At 39.8% G+C, this 19653-nt stretch overlaps 1 protein-coding gene across 1 annotated transcript in view; it reads right to left on the bottom strand.

Moving 5' to 3' along the window:
* PDE3A (phosphodiesterase 3A) overlaps positions 1-19653 on the bottom strand; it is a 98274-nt gene that overhangs the window by 10680 nt on the left and 67941 nt on the right. Inside the window, 8 exon segments of the mRNA XM_009278998.1 lie at positions 1060-1247; positions 1250-1259; positions 3460-3659; positions 5138-5251; positions 8734-8845; positions 14483-14620; positions 15948-16117; positions 16558-16643. Coding sequence (XP_009277273.1) covers positions 1060-1247; positions 1250-1259; positions 3460-3659; positions 5138-5251; positions 8734-8845; positions 14483-14620; positions 15948-16117; positions 16558-16643 — 1018 coding nt within the window.

Raw genomic sequence — 19653 nt, 5'->3', positions numbered from 1 at the left:
TTTTGGGACATGACTAGCAGGGGTGCAGAAAGAGTTCAGACTTTTACGGATCTACAGATCAGTTCTCTGTCTACCCCGGACCATAATTTAAGGCCTTTCTTTACAGCTTCTTAAAGCCTAACAAAGAGACAGATGTTACAGGGAAATGGAAAACAAAACCAGTCATACATCTGGAGGCTTCAAAATTTCAGGATACAGGTCCATCCTAAGCAATACCACAAGAAAACATTTTATCTATGTCACCAAAACAGCCAGGAGGTCCTAGTCCTGGATGAGAAACACACTGTGCATGGTGTGTTTCTCACAAGGAACAAGAAGGCAGTACCGGCTCCAAAGGCAGGTATCATCTAGGTAACATGCCAATAGCTTTGACGGATGGTGGAGTTTGTTAAAGTAACTTGATAGCTGGTGATTTCCAATAAGTGAGGTTGACACTGTACAATAATTTTTAAGAATGGTTTCCCAGGGTTGCAATTTTATACTCACTGAATGGAGCGTGCAGGAAAGACCTTCAGTGACCTTTCTCTGGGGTTTACCCATTTGAAACGAAGTAGGAAAGAAAGATCATGCTTTCACTGCATTTGAAATTAGAATTTTAAAATTGTTATGATTTCTGTGCTTTGATAATATAACAGTACAATTAAACCAACAAAAATTCACATTAAGTATTTAGCCATTATGGAAACTTGGTAACACCTTTGTTTTGTTTCCCTGAGTGCTTTGCTAAGAGGTCTAAAGTGCCAGTGAACAAGAAAACAATGTTGAAAAGTAGGATGTAAGTGGGATTTACATTCAAATAGTCCACAATATCCTTAGCCTTAAACCACTTTCTGAAAAAACTAAACATATATAAGAAAAGAAGCTGTGCCACTAAATTTAAACAAGTAAAAAAATAACAGAAGTGCCAGATTACTATTCAACAGAATTTTTTACAGCAGCCAAAAGCACATTCAGAAGAAAGAGCAACACAGCAGCCTTTCTAGCCTTTTCACTGTGATGCTACCAAGCCCCACAACCTTTTTCTGACCATCCACCAGAAACCCGAACCAATCTTCTTACCTTGGCGTTGAATTTGGCAACAAAATCAAAGTGTTTCTTCAGGTCAGTAGCCAAAATTGCCTCAATGACAAGGAAGCGGAAATGCTTGAACTCCACGTGGTCAAGGTTGACCAGGAAGTTGTATTCTGGCCTCGACATGAAAAGGTTCCAGGCAGCAGCGGCGTGGTGGTTCTCCAGGACAGAGCGGTGTACAGCACCGCCTGTGAAAGCAATGAGGGCAGCTGAAAGCTGAGAAACCTCTTAGCAAAAGAAACACTGCAATGCAGAAATGAGACTGACGTGGGGATGATGCATGAGGGAGGTTCAGGTTTGGTTGATTTGTTTGGGTTTTTTTTTAAAGAACTTCTCGAGGTTTGAAGATGTGATTTTGGCAGGACTAATACCAGACACCTGAACTGTTGCGATGGTGAAGATTTATCGGAAGATTGATTTGAAAAATCTGTGTCTTTCATGTTCAAGGGTCTTTGGTTCCTGACTAAACTGCATCACATGACAATAGATTATTCTGTTTCAGGCCACAAATTAATGACTAATATAATATAGGTGCGTGCTTCCCTGTTTCTCAGAACTAACCTCACTTAACAGGGATTATTGTCTTTGGTGTTTGTACCTGGTAATTCTGTCCATATTGGACTGATTCCAAACACAGAAACAAGTGAAATTCCAGTTTGCAACCTGACAACACACACTCAGTCTAACAGATTTCTCAATGCTAAAATCCAAAATTGGTTAAATCTTTACCAAAACAAGATGCGTAACTCTCATAGTGATGGCAATTACATTCAGAAACTAAACAAAGATCTAGAAAATGGACTTTAGGGGACAACAACCATCCAGGAAATCTTTCCACTTCAGCAGCATTCAGTCGTTTGACAATTTGGTGTATGGAAAGAAAAGCTTTTGGAAATATACTTCTATGTAAAATAGATGCAAGTTTTGTAACTTTTGACACAAATATGTACACAGACGTTCCCGTGGCTTTGCACTTCAATTGTATTTTTCTGTCACCTAGAGATGAAAAAATTAAATCCTATCCTAAAGTATAGAATCTATTATTTACCCCAGCGAACAGGTTGCTCAAGCAACTCAGCTTTACAGCCCATCTTTCCTAAGTGCACAGTAAGCATTTGAGATAGATATATTCTGCTACCCAGGCCCAACTCCTGAGGGCAGATTTTTAATACAGCAGCACTTTATCATTACTGGAAGCTGATACTGCTTGTCGTGAAAAATAAGAAAAAAACTAGATGCCAAATACAAGTTCTGCAAATTTCAGGTGATATCAGATTTAAAAAAAAAGAAAAAAACCCCAAACAACAAACCAAAACCCCAAAAAATAACAAGAAGAATTTGAATTTTTCCCATTAATTTATTTTCAAACTGGGGACAATACATTAAGGCTAATCATCTAACTTCCCTTGTTGATTTTTACAACCACAAAGCTATAGCGCTCATTTCTTAAAAATAGATTTAAGGATAGCATACACCTTCTATCAATCTATTTACCTGGCCAGAGTATCAAAGTTCTTGATCACAGAAAGATGTTGGAAGGATGAGAAGTATTACTATCAGTTTATAGACAGGAAGTGAGACAGAGCAAGTTCAGGTGACTTGCTCTTGGCGAGAGAGGAAGTCTGGATCCAAGTTGGGGAGTAAATCTAGAATTTCTGCATCCCTACCCGACTTCTCACCATTAAGCTATCTTTTTTTCTTTCCTTGTCCATAGAAATATTTTTCAGCAGAGTATACTGAAGCCAGGCAGGTCGGCTATGTAAAGTAAGGAAAGATGATCTCATAATTAAGCCAATAAACAGTGACTCAGAATTGCTGAATTCAACTCCCAGCATTGGCAGCAACTTCTGTGTAACCTTAGGTAAGTCTCAATTCTTCATTTATAAAACTGAGATTATTTTCCACACACATCCCCGCCCTGACAGATGCATAGTGTAAAAATACATTCATAAAAGACTGCAGCTGCTCATATTCTATAGGAACAGTGTTACAATCATGCACAAACTAACTTGCATGGTGCACTGTCAATTATACAGGTGCTTTTTAATTTTATTTTAATCTTTCTGTGCCTTACTGGGTAGAATAATTCTTCCCTTATTTCACAGTTACAGATTCTCTATCAGTCAGCAGAGCATTAGCTTCTCTTTCACCGAGACATTTTATCAGTACCTTTCTTAACAGCTCTACTAACTGAGGGTGGTGAGGGCGTGTAAGAAGACTCTTACCGGTAATCCCCAAGTGAAGTGATTATTTCTGTCACTTTGATAAGCTGTTTCAAAATATTTGGTAGACTTGTGCTTAATGGAAGCCACAGGCACCACTGGCAAGGAGAAGCTGTTACCGACGACCTTCCAAACTTAACAGCAACACTGCTTGAGATTTATTTACCTGAGGAGCACTCGTTGCTACCAAAAAGGCATTGGTCCTTCCTGGATGATCATAATCATGCATGGCTGCAGCTACATAAAGAGCCATCAATTCAAGGGCAGGGATGTTGCCAGCTAGGCATCCGTAGCTGTCATCTGTAGGTGTGTATGTCTTCGAAAACACATAACCCATATGGCCGTGAGTGATTCCACTGTCAGAATCTGAGCAGGAAATAAATAAATTAAAAAAAAAAAAAAAGTCCTTACCACTTTTCCAGTGACTTACTGAAACAGATAGAAGCAACAAAGCAGAAAGAGAAGGAGCAAATTTACAATACATAACAGAAGAGTAAAACATCCTGACCTCAATGCTTTCTGATACTGTGCACATGATCAAGTGCAATAAGGCACACAATTGGACAGGAACAAATTCTGATCCCACCTGGGGATCTTCCAGCCATCCAGCAGAGCCTGTTCTCAAACTATGTAAGTTACTAGCAATAAGCCATGGATTCACGGCCATGCTGAAGCTTTGTGGGTAACTCGATCTTCCCACTCCTTCCTCTAATTGCTTCACCATATAGATTAGTCTATGAGACACTAACAGTGCTTAAAACAATGGACTAGCATTTATTAATTCAATTATGGTGCATGTTTTCCAATCCAAAGGTCTAGACTTTGGATCTTTGCTAATAATCCTCTTAACAGCCTCTTTTTGAAGCAGCTTGAACATGCCTGTCAGAGGCAGATACTGAGTGAGATGCTTTGCTAATTTAATCTGCTTGAATGGATCTTACATGCAGCTGAACAATGTCTTTCAAATAACAAACACCAAAAAGCCCACTCAACCCCTTTCATTCCACCCATTTCACCTCACCTACAAAGCCTCCAACAACCCTTGCTAATAAAATTTTCCAGGAATAAAAACGTTTCCCGCCCCACCAAAACATCCTGAAGAGTTTCACAAATGATATGTATGTGCCACACAAACACCACCAAAAAAAGCAGAAGTGGAAGTGGTTTCTGCGGAACAAACTCCTGCTTTTCCAGGAACTCCCTCAGAACTCCCACAAAATACAGACAGGTCCTCTAGTTGCTACAGCTGAACCTGGAGAAGTTAATATAAAGATGCAATAAGAACAGCTTCCTGTAAGGAGCAATCATAAAACAGCAGATGAGTGGTCTTGCAAACTAGTTGCAAAATGGTAACAAGTCTCTTTCTTTGGAGACTGTGAGGAAAGGCAAAGGAACACTTCACGGCAGCCAAGCAGTGGCAAGTGCACGGCACTACCTGCATGCCCCAGTGGTTTTGTAATAGCAAAACAATGCAGGGTTTGAGGATTTAGAAGTCTACACTGCTTCTAGAGCAGCGGTGAAAAGAACTACTAATACAGTTTTCCTAGGAAAAAAGCTATTGTAAAAATCAAATGGTAACAAACATCTGTTGTTATGGGTGACCACAAAGGCTTGCATTCGCACATCGTTAAATGTAAAGTATTAGGTTTTGGAGGACCAATTCCATTCTCTTCAAAGTTACACAAGCATACCTTAACACCTTCAACATCCAACGTGCTACTGAACTTAAAAGTCTATCTAATAACAAGTACTGCACGCAATCCTCAATTGTTGGCTTTCTTACAGCAAATTTAATGGCAAAAGCTTTAAAAATACAACATAGATACTTGCGCATTTAAATATACCTGAATCGCTTGCTGACCCGTGATCATTAATCACAGTTGGGAGTCCTGGGATGGGCTGAGTAGTAAGGTACCAAACGGCATGTAGAACATCAGTTGCATGGATTCGGTTGTGATCTGTGATACAAAGCAAATGACCCTGCTATTAAACATGAAGGATATTTCTGACAGCGGGAAATCAGCACCATCTAGTGGGTACCGCATGGCAGCCAATCGAGCAGAGACAAAGCAAACATTATCACAAGCACGAAAAATGGCTGTATTCTGTAAATGCTCAGTTTTTCTTTTATTAAATTTGAAGCACATTCAATGGTATGTCTCACACCAGTCAAGAAAGAGAAAACAGCAGAGAAGCAGTGGGATCTGCAATGTAGGAAACTTTGCAAAGAAAGTGTTAAACAAGGAGCCTGACCTGTGCTACCAGCTCCAATCCTTTACTCCAGTGGTTGCCTTCAGCTAGTTAAAGGCCATCGGGTAAATATGCACTGTTAATCTCTGATCCAAATGAAATCAGTGGGAAAATCTCATCCACTTCAGTAGCCAGATTTCACCTAGCTTCTAAATACAAGGCAGGTAACACTTACCTGACTCTACGTGAGCAGATGTAGGTGCTGTGCTAGCAGCTGCGCTGCAAAAAAGTCAAACTCAGGATACGTGTACACTGCACAGTTAAACCAGGTTCTTTTTGCAGTTTTCTGGCCAGAGATAAGAGTTCAGGCCCTAGATCCTGTAATCTGGCTTAGTACAAGCTCTCTTTGCAGAAATGAGGGAAAGGTCACCCCAAGGCTCATACCACCAAATCCTTCAAGGCCAGATAAACTATCCTACAATCAACACAACTGGCTGGAAAAAAATCACATGCTAGTTCAGCACAAAGCATCATCTAAACATACACTAGCAAAAAGCAACCGTGATGCTTAAAGAGGGGTAACAGTTTGCTGCATCAGGACCAAAGTTTACATCTGGGGTTAAACCACTGCAGGACAAGCATTTCAGCTTGTGATTCAGGCCAATTTTGGGCAAAGCACAGGTATCTTCTACAGTGACTGGCTAAACACAAAGAAATCTGCTAATCTAAAAGATAACCTGTGGCTACATTGCTGCTGCTGCAGTTCTGGAAAGATGCATTTCAGAGGACAAAGCACAAAAATGTGGGACTCCACTGCTGGGTCACCCCCATCTGTAAAACTCACAGTAACTGGCTACATCTCTAGGTAATCAGTCATCTTAGTTGGAGACACCTTGGTAATGCCAGTCAGTCATGTGTCTCTCATTGGCAAACCAACTGCTGGAACAGGCTTGATGGGAACAGGTGAAGAACTAGGTTATACTACAAAGATAATGGTCAAGAATCAGGGTGACACTGGAGATGATATGTATCCTTCATTAGGAAAAATTACCAACACACAAGTCCAGAAGCCCTCCCACAAGTAAGGAAGCCCTTACCTACCCCCAGAAGTAATAAGTAAAGTTGACCGGATTCATTAGGGGTGAAAAAACCTCTGTACTCTGGGGGAGTAGAAGGGACTGGCAGCAACATGTGTAAGCAACCTGGTTTTATACCTGCTGCATCCTGAAGATAGGCAGTGTGCAGCTGATGGAGGGTTTCTCAGCACTGAATTTGAACTTCATCCTAAAGTCGCCCCTTCTATGGGAGAAGAGGAAGGAAGGAGAAGACCTGGGACTGAGAAAGCACCCTGGAGAGCCATATTTGCCCTCTTGCCACTGCTAGGGGATGGGTAATGCCTGCTCGTGCTGGGAACAGCCACCTGCCCCCTCCAGAGCAGCACTGCTGAGCCCACATTTCTAACCCCTGCCATCAGTGGGGCAGCAGCTGCCAGCCAGCATTTCCCTGGCTCTGGCAGAGGAGGGTTCACCATCTTGCTGACCCTACACTCCGGTGCTCGAGGCAACTGCCTACTTTGTCTACGCCTAAAATCAGCAGTATCCTGCCTGCCAAGGGCAAATGGGTGTAACACAGAAAGGTTTATTATATCCACAATTTGCAATCACTTTGCTTACTCACTAAACGTGAGCATGATGTCATGCCACTTGGCCCTTTTATTTACCCCTTGCTTTCCTCTCTTGTTCTCCTTCGTCTTCCCTGTGACCTTCCCTTTAAATACTTGTTAGTGACTGCTAGCTGAAATTTTTAACAGCAAAACAGTAAGCAGCATAGGAATGGTTATTTTTGGAAAGAAGAAAGTAAAATAAGGAAGGACTCTCCTCTCCCCTGCCTTTCTCGAAGTACTAAGAACATCTCTCCTGAGACACTAATCTCCTCACGTAAAACCTAGAGGATGGCGCTGCATAGGGGTCTAACGCTTTTCTCAGGAGTAAAGGCTGGATTAGCCTCTTGTGAAACCTGTACTGATTTAATCAACTGGGATAGTCACTGTTAGTTTTGTGTGAATAACCCATTTTTCAGTTCAGTAACCAGAAGAAAGAAGTGGTTAAGTCCAAACAAGTTGTTTTGGTTTTTACCCCTCCACAGAAATGTAAAACTGTAAGGTAAATTAATTTTGTATTATACAAAATATTCCACTTTACTAAAATGAAACACACTTAAGAAAACCCCAGGAAATGAAGGGCTAGATTCACAAAAATTCCTGAGACTCTATGAATAGTTAAATGTTTTAAACAAAGAGGAATGGCTCCAGTAGGACAGACAGACTGTGGGACATCCAGCTATAACCCCCTCAGGCTATAATCTGCTGCTTCAAATCCCTGATCAGGTTCAAACACAAAGAAAGATTTGAAATTTGGTCTCTCATTTTCCCAGAAGAGAGTCCAAACCACCTGGCTGGGAGGCATTTTGAGGTAGCTTTCCTTCAATCCCTCCCACTGTAGCTGTTCCAATTGATATTTAATATTAAGAGAGAGAGACTGCATGACTTGTTAAACCAATGTTTCAGACATTTTTCTGGGAGGTAGGAGAAAACAGGGTGTCCTATATTCCTCAACACTGGCGTTATCTGCCAGCTAAAGGGGGTAATAATTCCCTCTCTCCTCCTGGAAAAAAAGTGTCTTTTGCAGTTGAAGCAGTTTGGTAAATTTGATTTGAATGAGTAAATTGGGGATGACTGAAAGCAGGTTTTTCACTGAATAAATGATTCACTGAAAAATATCAGCTGAGCTGTAGTCGCAGAAGAACAGGATGCACTCACCTACTTGGCGTATTTTTTTTGCTTTACAAAGCTCATCTCCTTTGGTACCATAGCACTGCTACTGTGTGAAAATCCAAATTGCTTATGGGGGGGGAAATGTTTCATTAAACTTCAGCTGGGGCACTGGAATACACTTGCATCATCAGGAAACAGTTCTTTGTACCTATAGTAGATTTATATGGTTTCAGGCTTGCACAGAATTTGCCATGAATTATTAGGAAACAACATGAAACGTCAAACGCAATGAAAAAAAAATGAGAGGCTGTGGTTCAGCACCAGCCTCTGACTAGAGAGCCGTCCATTTGGTCGTGATGTAGCAGAAGAAAAAAAGCAGCTGTTATAATGAGAGAAGAAAGGCTTCAGTAACAAAGTGTGTGGAAAATACCTAAAACTTTAATGAAGCATCGTTATCTGCTGGGAATTTTTACTTACAAGGTATCTCTCGGTATCCACATTCCAAGGCATGGAAGTAGTTCATAAATTCCCTCACTGGTATTTTAAAGGTTTCAAACAGCCCCATGTCTTCAAAAAGCCTGTATGATACCTGAAAAAACAAAACAACCATGCTGCTAAATAGACCAGAAAAACTCTAAAAATTAGATAGAAAAATCATTCTGTCGAATTACCCCATGAAAACCTGCTTTCCTGGTATTATCTTCTCAAGTACATCTGATCCAGCTATAGCTGCAGCTATTTGCATTTCCATAGGAACGTGGCTACATAGCCAAACAGACAAGCTATCAGTACCAAACAGTCCTTACTCCTTCATTACACCCTTCCAGATGTTCTTCTCTTCCTTTCAGGCATATGGATGCCCCAAATTTTGTAAGCATCTCAGAAACATACACACATAAAGGAAGATATCCAGAGGTCCTTAGTGCCTTGGGAAAAATTTCCCCACAAACTTCTCCGAGGAGCATCCATGAGTCAAATCAGTTCCCAGAAAAAGGGGGAACAAGTGAAGGAATGACAAAAGGAGAGAACCATTTGGATCCTATGCATTATCTCCTTTCCCTCTCCCCCATTTTGGAAGCGAAATGGCAAAAGTGACTTCTCCAACAGGATCTCAGAGGCAGCAAGCAGCTTAGGAAGCAGAGCTGCTCCAAGTGTTCCTGCACGGAGGGATAACTGTAGACATCCAGGAGAGGATATATTGGAAGGGAGAATGTGATGGATGAGTGAGGGGGCGTTCAGGAGAGACGAGTGCTCAGAAATGTAGACAGCAGCTGCTGCAAAATGGACACTTTTGAAAACAAGTTTGAACTTGACATACAGATGTAGTATGTAGTAAAATTACTGCCTGACCTTTTCATTTCTTTCACAAATTGGACCCTGAAGCCTTTCAGCTTCTTTATTTATTTACCGCTGTTAGCTAAATTCTGTCCTTTTGATGCCATCTGTCTCGTAATGATCTGCCTAGAGCTAAGCAATTTAAAGCACATTTGGAACGATTAGTGCTATTCCGAAAAGAAATTGTTACAAATTATGTTTCATGTTTCTCACCTGAATGTAAATCAAACACCTATCCACAGCCATTTCTTTCTGCATATTGTATATATAGATTGGGACCCGTGAGTCGCACTTGAAGTTTAACGAACAGAAACTTCAAATGTCCTGCCACTGTGGATTTTTACAGTAAGAATAATAAAAAAGGATATGAATTTGCAGCATTAATGATCTTCCCCCCTGCCTCCCCTCCTAGTCATTCCCTACCGGGAAAAATCTACATGTGAACTAACTGGCACAGTATTGCAACAGGCAGTGATGACGTGGAGACAGGTTGAGTGTGGTGTCAAACACCATCCGGCATGCCCCTCTAATGACACATATCTGACCGTTAGGGTTCTGCTGGTGGCCCCAGTTCTTACTTCTGTTCCTACCATAATCAAGTGCCACTAGCAATGCAGTCAGAAAAATCACTGCTGGTGGTAATTTCTCTTTGTGGCCATGGCTGTTGGCCATAAAGTGAAAAGCTCTTTATAGCAAAGGAGTGAAGGAACAACTGAATTACAGTGCTCTGGAAGACATAAGCTTAGAATAAAAGGTAGGGCCTGTAGAAGGCAAAACTTTACTCTCTGAAAACCCCATGGGATCCTCCTGTACTGAGGCAAAGCGAAGAGACTGACTTTATGCATAATTTGGATTAGAAACTGCACAGAATTCTGTTTATCTATCTGGAATCATAGCTGAAATAAATCAGCCGGGATCCAAACTTTCAGCTACAGAGAGATGAGGTGTTTTACACTCTAGTCTTAGATCACTGAATGGTGAGCTTCATGGTCTGTATCAGAAATAGTGTGGCCAGCAGGACTAGGGAAGTGATCGTGCCCCTGTACTATCGAGGTGCTGGAGCGTGTCCAGAGAAGGGCAACGAGGCTGGTGAGGGGTCTTAGAGGTCTTTTCCAACCTTAATGATTCTATGAATTCTATGAATTCTGTATTTCCAGCAGAATATCCGTGTATAAAAAGAGGAAGCATAAAGAAATATTCTGCAGGAACAAACCTTACTGGTCTACACTATCAATACTGGACAGGTTTGTTAAAGCATATCATAAAAACATATTTTTCCCCCACCTTGGATTTTAGGGGGCAGGAAATTCCACAGCAGTTGAAAAGAAGTGAAGCTGACTGTGATGGATATGAATGATAGCTCTTCCCCATGACTTGGAGTAAAATGGTATTATTCTCTGCGGTCATTAGAAAGCATAAACAGCCAAGCAAGTAATTTAGACATTTTTGTAATGTTTTCTTTCTTTCTCTCTTTCTTAGCAAATGGGGAGGAGGAAGGGGTAAAGGCAGGTCAGAAAGAGTTAAAAAGGGCATTGATGTCTTCCAGAAAGTCAACTAACTAAATTCTGTAATTTAAAAAAAAAGGAAAAACTGTGCAGTTTTGTTTATTCATTGCTCTGGATTAACCCTTTTTAAAGACTTCTGTCTTTTAAAATCCTTCCTTCGCAAACCACATGCTGCTTCATGAGCTCCCTGGGAGTTACCGAACCATGGGTGCCCTCGCAGCCACAGTGCGGTCCCCACTGCCAGGGACAAGCCCAGGGAAACTCCGACAGCTGCCAGGCGCTTGGAAGTGGGTGCTCCATACTGCCTCTTCCCTCCTGTCTCCATTTTCTGCTTGTCTCTGCAATGATTGCTAACACTTGAATGAATCACTTACAACTCAGATACTTCTGGCGGTGCTGCCTGAAGAAGGACAAGTGCTTCTCCCGAATAATTCCTAATGGAAGCTTTTTTGGAAATGGGGATCACTGTTCACATGTAGCTTCTCTCTTGGGTGTTGCAGGCACACATAGATGGCTCTTGTTAGAGGACAAGTGCAAAGTTTAGGTCAGCAGTTTCCCACTCGTCATTTGCAGGCAACTCTCTCGCACTCCTTTTTGTCTCTTGTATTTTCTTACTGCAAACGTGTTTCTTTTAAGTTGCTGGCACCTGGTCTCTGGCTTTGACACACACGACTCCTCACAAGGGCTGCTGTGACAATCGTGGGAATATCCCATCCCCCAGGGATTGATTTCCCCTTGCTCCTTCATATAACGGCTGCAGTTTCTCTCTGCAGAAGTCATGCATGATGATGAGATGACCAAACATTCCTCCTGGCACTACCCAGGGACCAACTCACATGCATTGCAACGATGCCACCCCGCCTTGACGCTGCTCATGTACCAAGAGCATAGGAGCATCACCAGCATTTCTCATCTCTATGGGCCCAGTAATAAAAGCCAGAGAGAGACCTTGACTTTCTTTTTCACTTTATTTGCTTTCCAAAGAAAATGAGTTTCTCTTCCACAGGTTTTAGTTTTATAGGAGCTGTAAGAAGAGTGTTAAGTGTGACTGAAGACATTATCTAACTTTATGGCTTGTTGTGAAGCATCAACTCAGTTGGAAAGCTTTGCTGTTCCTTTCTGAAATGAGACTGGTATGTAAATTCCTCTCTAACCCCTATCATGCATATTTGTTAGTGCCACATTTAGAGTGCTTTCCACTGTACTTTGCACAGATGCTTTTATGGCCGCTGGCTGGTTTGGGGTCTTTTTTTATGTCTAAATCAATTTAACATTCCAAAAAGAAGAAACAGACATCTCAAGCAGCTTTAAAGATGCTAAGCCAGCATTTGCTTTCTAAACTGAATGCTTCCCTAGAGGCACGTGTCAACTCTGCTTTGTTTCATCTCATAAATTTAACCTAGCAAGGCAAACATAGTTAATTCAGCTTGTTAATTCACTTATTTTTAATGGATGAGTCCATTTAATAGCAAAATACAGAGAATAAATCATTAGAGCTTTTGTTTTCCTTTGTTTATAATATCCCAGCATTTAAAAATTATAAAAGAAAAAGACGATACTTTTAGCTGGAGAAAAAGATTTATTTATTTTAGTTCTCTTATTTCTGAAAATAATTTTGTTAGGAACATATGAATAGGTGGGGGAAAGAACTAAAGGAACTATCTTTATTTTATGAACAAGGTTGAACTTGCTACATTCTGCTCTTAGGGAGTGGGAGTTATTAACATCTGTTATAGAAAATGTTGAATTTTGATCACAAATATTATTTATTAAAGCTTCACTATTTTATTTCACAGGCCTCATTTTGTGGCACTGCAAAACGGATAATGTGCTCAGAACCTGTGCAAAAAGCAGATGCTGGGAAACAGAGTGTGGAGCTTTAGTGCAAATGGAGGGAGGCACAGGGGAATTGTCCTGAGAGGTACAGAGCTCCATGCAACTTGGTAAAGTGCTTAAAACCTATAGAGGTACCCATGTAAAACCAAAACAAATTTTGGCTCATCCAAACTGTTTGCCATTAAAAAAAAGTTGTTTTTCCTTATGTTTCATTTTTCATTCTATAATGTGCTTTGCTGTTAGAAAACACCATGACCAATATGATCTAGAAGAGCATTTTAATCACATGCTCACTGTCTAGTGCAAAAGTGTCTCAATGAACATCACCGAATTTATATCAATATCCACGTCCAGCCATAGTTTGCCTATTTCTCTAAAATTAACCTAGAGAGCTGGCAGGCTGGTTAAACATAGATGTTACTTGCTAAGCTACAGAACGATAGAAGGCAGACCACAGAATAAATCTGAATTCATGCTGTGGCTTTCCTGGTTGACCACTGGATAATTGAATGTAGCTGAATAATAGTTAACCACCAAGGGACCAAGATTTGATACAGCATTCTCTGGAGCTTGTTGCACTGAGATCTGCCTGACACACTAAACTCTGTGCTTGTGAGGGCTGTTAATTGTCCCACATTATACCAATTAACATAATCTCTTCTTTCCAGCACTCATCACTACATGAAGCCTTGTAAAGTGACACTAGATCAGATTCTCTTTGAGTTTTTTCCCTTCTATCCCTAAATATAATTGCTTGCCTTTCCTGTTTAATAAACCTCAATACTTCCATAAGAAAAAATGTCTAATTTGTCAGCGTGCCAGGAAAAGGGGCATAACAGAGCAGAAAGTTCAGCCAAGAAAGTGATTGTGGAAGTGACATTAATTGTGCTGGGTAGAGATGGGCTGTGTCAGTACCTGCATTCAACTGAAAGGAGAGAATGAAAACCCGGTAGCTGAAAGAAAGACTAGTAAGCTCTCACATCCTGATTCACAGTAAATTAGTCTTCCCTATGTAATAATGATATGAATTTACTATCAAAGTGCTGACTATTTAAAGGCGAGGGAATATAGCAAGGACTGTTTTTTCCCCCACTTCTTGAGACCTTGGTTTCTTGCACAGCCTGACTGAAATCTCCAGTATAAAAAAGGACCAAAGTTCTGTATTTCCTGCATCAACCGAGTGTATTTACTGGTTAGCTCTCCCATGCTGAACCCCATGAGAAATCCTTTCACAAAGAACTCAGTAAGAGGTGGCAGCACCTCCTGCAGATAGAAGAGAAGATTCAGAAAGGTTTATGTAAACTCATTGGCAGAGAGCAGCAGGCAAAATAGGTGTGTGTTTTTTTCTTTCACATTTTTAGATTTAAAAATACAGAAATTTAAAAGTAAGGAATGTAATGAGATGGTGTTCATATTGTCAGCTTTGAATTAGGTGGCAGGGATCATAATTCATTGGATGACCAGCTTGTAAGGACAATGGGTCTTAACACTACTTTGTCTAAATCTGTCAGTAATCTAGCCAGTCATCGCAGACAAGATATCCTTGTTACCTGACTGAGAATCCGACCACATTTCTTTCCGATTTTTTCCACCAAATCAAAGATTGGGAAGTTCCAACTATTTAGCTGCTCCATCAGGGGATCCAAGTTGTCCATAACCAGAGGCTCAGGAGCAAGTACAGGCTTGTCCTATGCCAGAAATCAGAATAAAGAGAAATTTTAGCTCTGTGAAGCATCTCATGCAAAAATTTATGCTCTTAAAAACGAAGGTCACATTAGCATCATCTGTAAGCCAATGGTACTTGACTCAGCTCAGCGGAGATGTCCCCATTTTTACCAGCCCTGCAGCTAGTCACTCTCCTTTATCATTTGTTTCACTTGAATGAATAGGAAATTCTGCATATGAAACATCAGTCTCTGAACTTATCCATGAGACACATTCATTTGTTCATTCATGGGAATCATCCATTCATTTCCAGGGGAGTCTCTCTTCTTCATTCTAAAATTTGCTGCAGTACAGAGGGAAAAACGTTCAGGTTCTGCTTCCACATCAGGACCCATTTGTTATAATCTAACATGGCTAATGGAGCTCAGTCCAAGTGAAGACTTGTACTTCTTAAACTGAAACCTACCGATTTTTCAAGGTCTGCAAATAGAAGATGGGGTGTGCCCCTCCTTTTACATTTCTCCCTGTATACTTTCTTGAATTTCATTATTACTAAGAAACTGTAGATGAGTAAATGCCAAAATATCTCAAGAAAAATGCCTTCTCTCAGCATGTCCAACTCCAATTCAACAGATTACAATAAATTTTTCAAGGGCTCATACCAACTTAAATTTATTAATTCAGTTCTACAGCAGGCTGTGGAAAATTTAACCAAACAAAACTTTCCCTCTACATCTCAATCAAGCTTACAGCTGAATACAGTAGTCGTGAGAAGATCAGCACTTGTTCACCATACTGCAATGTTCTTATGTTCAAGACATACACCAATAATAACATCATGCAGCACCCCCAGACAAGTGTTAATTTATTTTAAAATAAGGACCACTGTATATATTATTGCAAGGCCACTGAGAAGCTGAATTGGCTGAACAGGAAGACTATATATCGTGCTCATAGTCTGAGAAGATAATTTCTCTTCCTTCCAATCTATTCCCTTTAAAGGCAACGCTAACACAGAAGCCAAACATTTCAGAAATGCCTAATGCCAGACCCATAAACTTACATTAATTCATCAAGATAGATGGTTAGTGTTTCACAAGTGGCCAGTGCTTAGCAGCTGTCACACATTTCAATGGTTCCTTTCAATTCTTGAAAGTCAATCCTTTTACTGCAAGGTAGGAGCCTGCTGCAATTGTTGCTTAAAACCATGGTCACAATCTTTAGACAGCCCTAGGGGTTTTTTTTGTGGGGGTTTGGGTTTTTTGGTTGGTTTGGTTTTTGTTGTTTTTTTTTTCCCCCAGTGTCAGGATACATTCAGTCTATTCTGCGAATGGAACTTAAACAAGCTACCTCAGGTGGTATTAAGGGATGCAGAATGATGGTCTCAGGCGTGTACGTCCTACAGACAGATCCCTTCCGCAGCTGCTCTTTGGAGCAATCTGTCTCATCATCATTTTGCACGATATCACTGCTGTCACTGTTGTTGGTCTCATAGTCAGAAGTGGCTTGCGCAGGATCATCTACAACACAAATCACAAAACTTGTGTGAACAGCAAGGATTGCATCAAAGTCATCCTGTGACCTTCTGAATAATAGCAACAGGATCTCTGACTCATAATACATATGTGCTGCTTGGCTGGGTCCAAAGTCGGACAATCTGTCCAAAAGCATTAAAGCATATACCCTGCAGAGTGTAAAAAATGGGATCAGGGATTGAATAGTGAGAAAAATTTTGAGGACCGTTATTTGAGCTGACCAGGTTAGATGAGGGAAACCATATTTCCTTTATATTTTAACTCTATTCGTCATTAGCATTTTGCACATGTTGTACATACAAAAAATAAAGGAGCCTCAAAGACGATTTGCATGGCCTCAGCTACGTATGTTCTCTTTTTATGACAGACAGTGAATGATTATTGAATTTTAAGGGATGCGGAGTTTTTGATGGGCAAAGAATTACCTGTTCTGTTCAGGGTGTGTGTGGTACCATCATTTCTACCTAGTGTCCCATCACCAGCTTCTCTTTGGTTATAGGGCCTGCCACAGCTGAAATACATCAAGAAACATGCACAATATAAAGAACCATGCACATTAGACAGTCTTATGTAAAATGATTTCCTGCTGACAGTGTAAGATTATGTCATACAGTATAAGCTATGGTACACGGTGCATTTTCCAGGCAAAATTACAAGAGCAAGCTGAAGTTTTGTTGGAAGTCAGGAATGTAAAAAGACAAAAATACAAAAAGACCTTGGATTAACTGGCCACCACCATTAAATTTGTGTTGCCAACAGTAAACCTATACCATGTGATTTTTTTTTTTACATGAATTTTTTATTCTCTAAGTTTATCAGGACAAAAAAATCCCCTGGTTTTGTACTACAGCTGCCCTATAAATATGAATTAAAGTGATGAAAATGTGCCAGAGTGCCATACAGTCTTATATAATTCTATTTGAACACAGTCATGATGTAGCTTTACTCTCCTTTCCTTGCTTAAAACTTGCCTATGTTCCTCTTAAGGAGGAAAAAGGTATTTTAGCATTCAGTGACAACATGCCAAGTACATCAGAACCAAGCGGGTGTTTTGGACAGAACATGAGGTGAGTGATCTGTCATCCAGACATTTAGCAATGAAACAAGAAGACAGAGTTTGCTTCATCATTCCCAGAACAGAAAGACATTGTGTGAGGGATCACAATATCATGGCCTTTCCAAATGACTGGCTCTTCCCTTCCATTAAAATGCTTTTTTCCTTGTGTGTGATTCCCTTTAAGCCCTAAACATGAATTCACTACCAGCTAGAACATTTCAAATTACAATGTCCCAACATGATTGAGTCGAGGACCTGAAGGAACAATGATATACCATGCAAACATGAGAGAACTTAACAAACCTGAAGCCTCATTTAGCAGCATTATAGCAAATCTGTCCATGAAAAACTGACATTTTAACATTTCTTTCTCTGGTTCGAGACAGTATTTTGTGGCATATCCTATATGTAACAGCTTTTGCAAAGCAACTGTTACAAAATTATTTTGTTTGGTCAAACTTTGTACTAGAAACTTTGCACCAATGTTAAATTCACCATATAAAAATGGCTGAAATCCTATGCCTGATGGCTTTTGACTGGGTGATCCAAAACATATTCTGGAGGCTAGTATGCCCTGCAAACATAATGAATTCCTGAAAGAATTTTAAATAAAAATACAAATCTGTATACAATGATACTTGAGTGCCTAGCCCAATAAATAAATTTTTTAAAAAAAAATAATAATTTCTCTCTCCCACATTCCTTGTGGTTTCCATAAGGTCAATGCTAACAAGCCAAAATGTGAAAGTAAAAGAGAAAGAAAGCCTTTGATTGGTTGTAATGCTACGAGGCTTTTGCATCATTACGAGTGTACCTCTATTTACAGAACATATGCAAACTCACACTGATTTAATATGTATGGTCCACATAAAACACTATATTAAAAAAAAGTTACTGAGCTACCTAGTAGAACACTTGAAATCTGCTCTATGTCAGAAGTAAACGTGCCTGTGCCACTTTAACTCAATCCCCTTCATGCATAGGCATTATAACGCACTTCTTAATCACAGGATTGTTTTAACATTTTTTTCACAGGATTCCTGCCTCATCCACTAAGCAGAATTAAAAATGATTACCTACAAGTTATTTTAACAGCATTGCCTTGCATGTGTTCTTGTTTAATACAGTTTTCAAACTGTGCTGTCCTACCACATTTCACTTTGTAAGTAAAAAAAAAAAAGTACAGTAAAACTGCTGTCTTGATCCCATTGCCTGGGTGGATCTGATTTAAAGCACTGAACCCATCAAGAGCTCATTTCCTCTTTTGTTGTTTTTGGGGGAAGGAGTGGTTTGGTGGTGGCAGAGGTTTGCTGACTTGGTATTATTTTGTAGCAAGGCAGTTTTTTTGGCAGTAAATGTAGGGGATTGCATACCATGAAAACTAGCAATCTACAATGTGAAAGCTCAAATATTAAAAGATTTATTTCCAGTGTTTGTTAATTTAACTCTCTCAGCTTGTCTTAGCTATTTAATTTCTATGGGGTTTTTTTGGCTTTGGGGTTTTTGTATGGTTTTTGTTTTTGTTTTTTTTAATTGTGCTTACGTTACTAAGGGGTGCATTATTTATGTGCTGTTGGTTCAGCTTGTATCTGTGGATACGACATCTCTATATACTAATGGGCAGAAATGTAACAGTGCTTATGATTTTTCAACAGACGTTAAAGGGACAGTGACTATTAGTAATAGTGGATGCCAATTCTACCAGCAGTCATTACACCATAATATTTTAAATAATGTATTTGTTTCAAATAATCAACAATAAAATCTATGCCAGCAATGTAACTATTTGTAATGCTTACACAGTCTAAGGCATTTGAAAACAAGGAAATTAAGAACCTAAATATGCTATGCAACCTACGTAGATCACATAAGACAGTAGCAACATAAAAGCTAATGAGCATTTTACCAATGATTACATTGAAATCAAAGTCTACAAATATCGAGAAAATATATTTCATTATTATCTACAACAACCTTACATTGATTTTTTTTTTGACATTTTTTATGCAACTGTTAACTGTTCTCTTTAATGGAAGGCTTCCAGCGATAATTGTTACTAGTTAAAGCAATAATATTTTGTTGAAGTAGTGATAAAGGCACAGTTTAATAGGACAGTAGCACATTTATGGTATATTTCTTATGTGTAATCTAGTGTTCATTTCAAATGAACCAGTGCAAGTCCCAGTTTTGCAATACCTTTGAAAACCTTTGAAAAGCACTTAGTTTCTATTTAGTCACCTAACTCCATCCTAAAAGCCTGTCAGGTTCCTAGTCTGAACTCCAGTGAGGATGACTCCCTTGAGCAAACTCACAATCTCAATTTTGACTTTCTCACACCCACGCATAGCACACCGAGACACACCTAAAGTCACGTGACTGAAGCCAGAAACTAAAAACTATTTCCAAAGATAGTCAAACTTGATAACATTTAACCCAGCACATTGCCTCAGATGACATGCTGTCC

Source organism: Aptenodytes forsteri, unplaced genomic scaffold (assembly GCF_000699145.1).
Source record: "Aptenodytes forsteri isolate BGI_AS27 unplaced genomic scaffold, ASM69914v1 Scaffold241, whole genome shotgun sequence".
NCBI classification, from domain to species: Eukaryota; Metazoa; Chordata; class Aves; order Sphenisciformes; family Spheniscidae; genus Aptenodytes; species Aptenodytes forsteri.
This window is presented reverse-complemented; position numbering and strand designations above follow the sequence as displayed.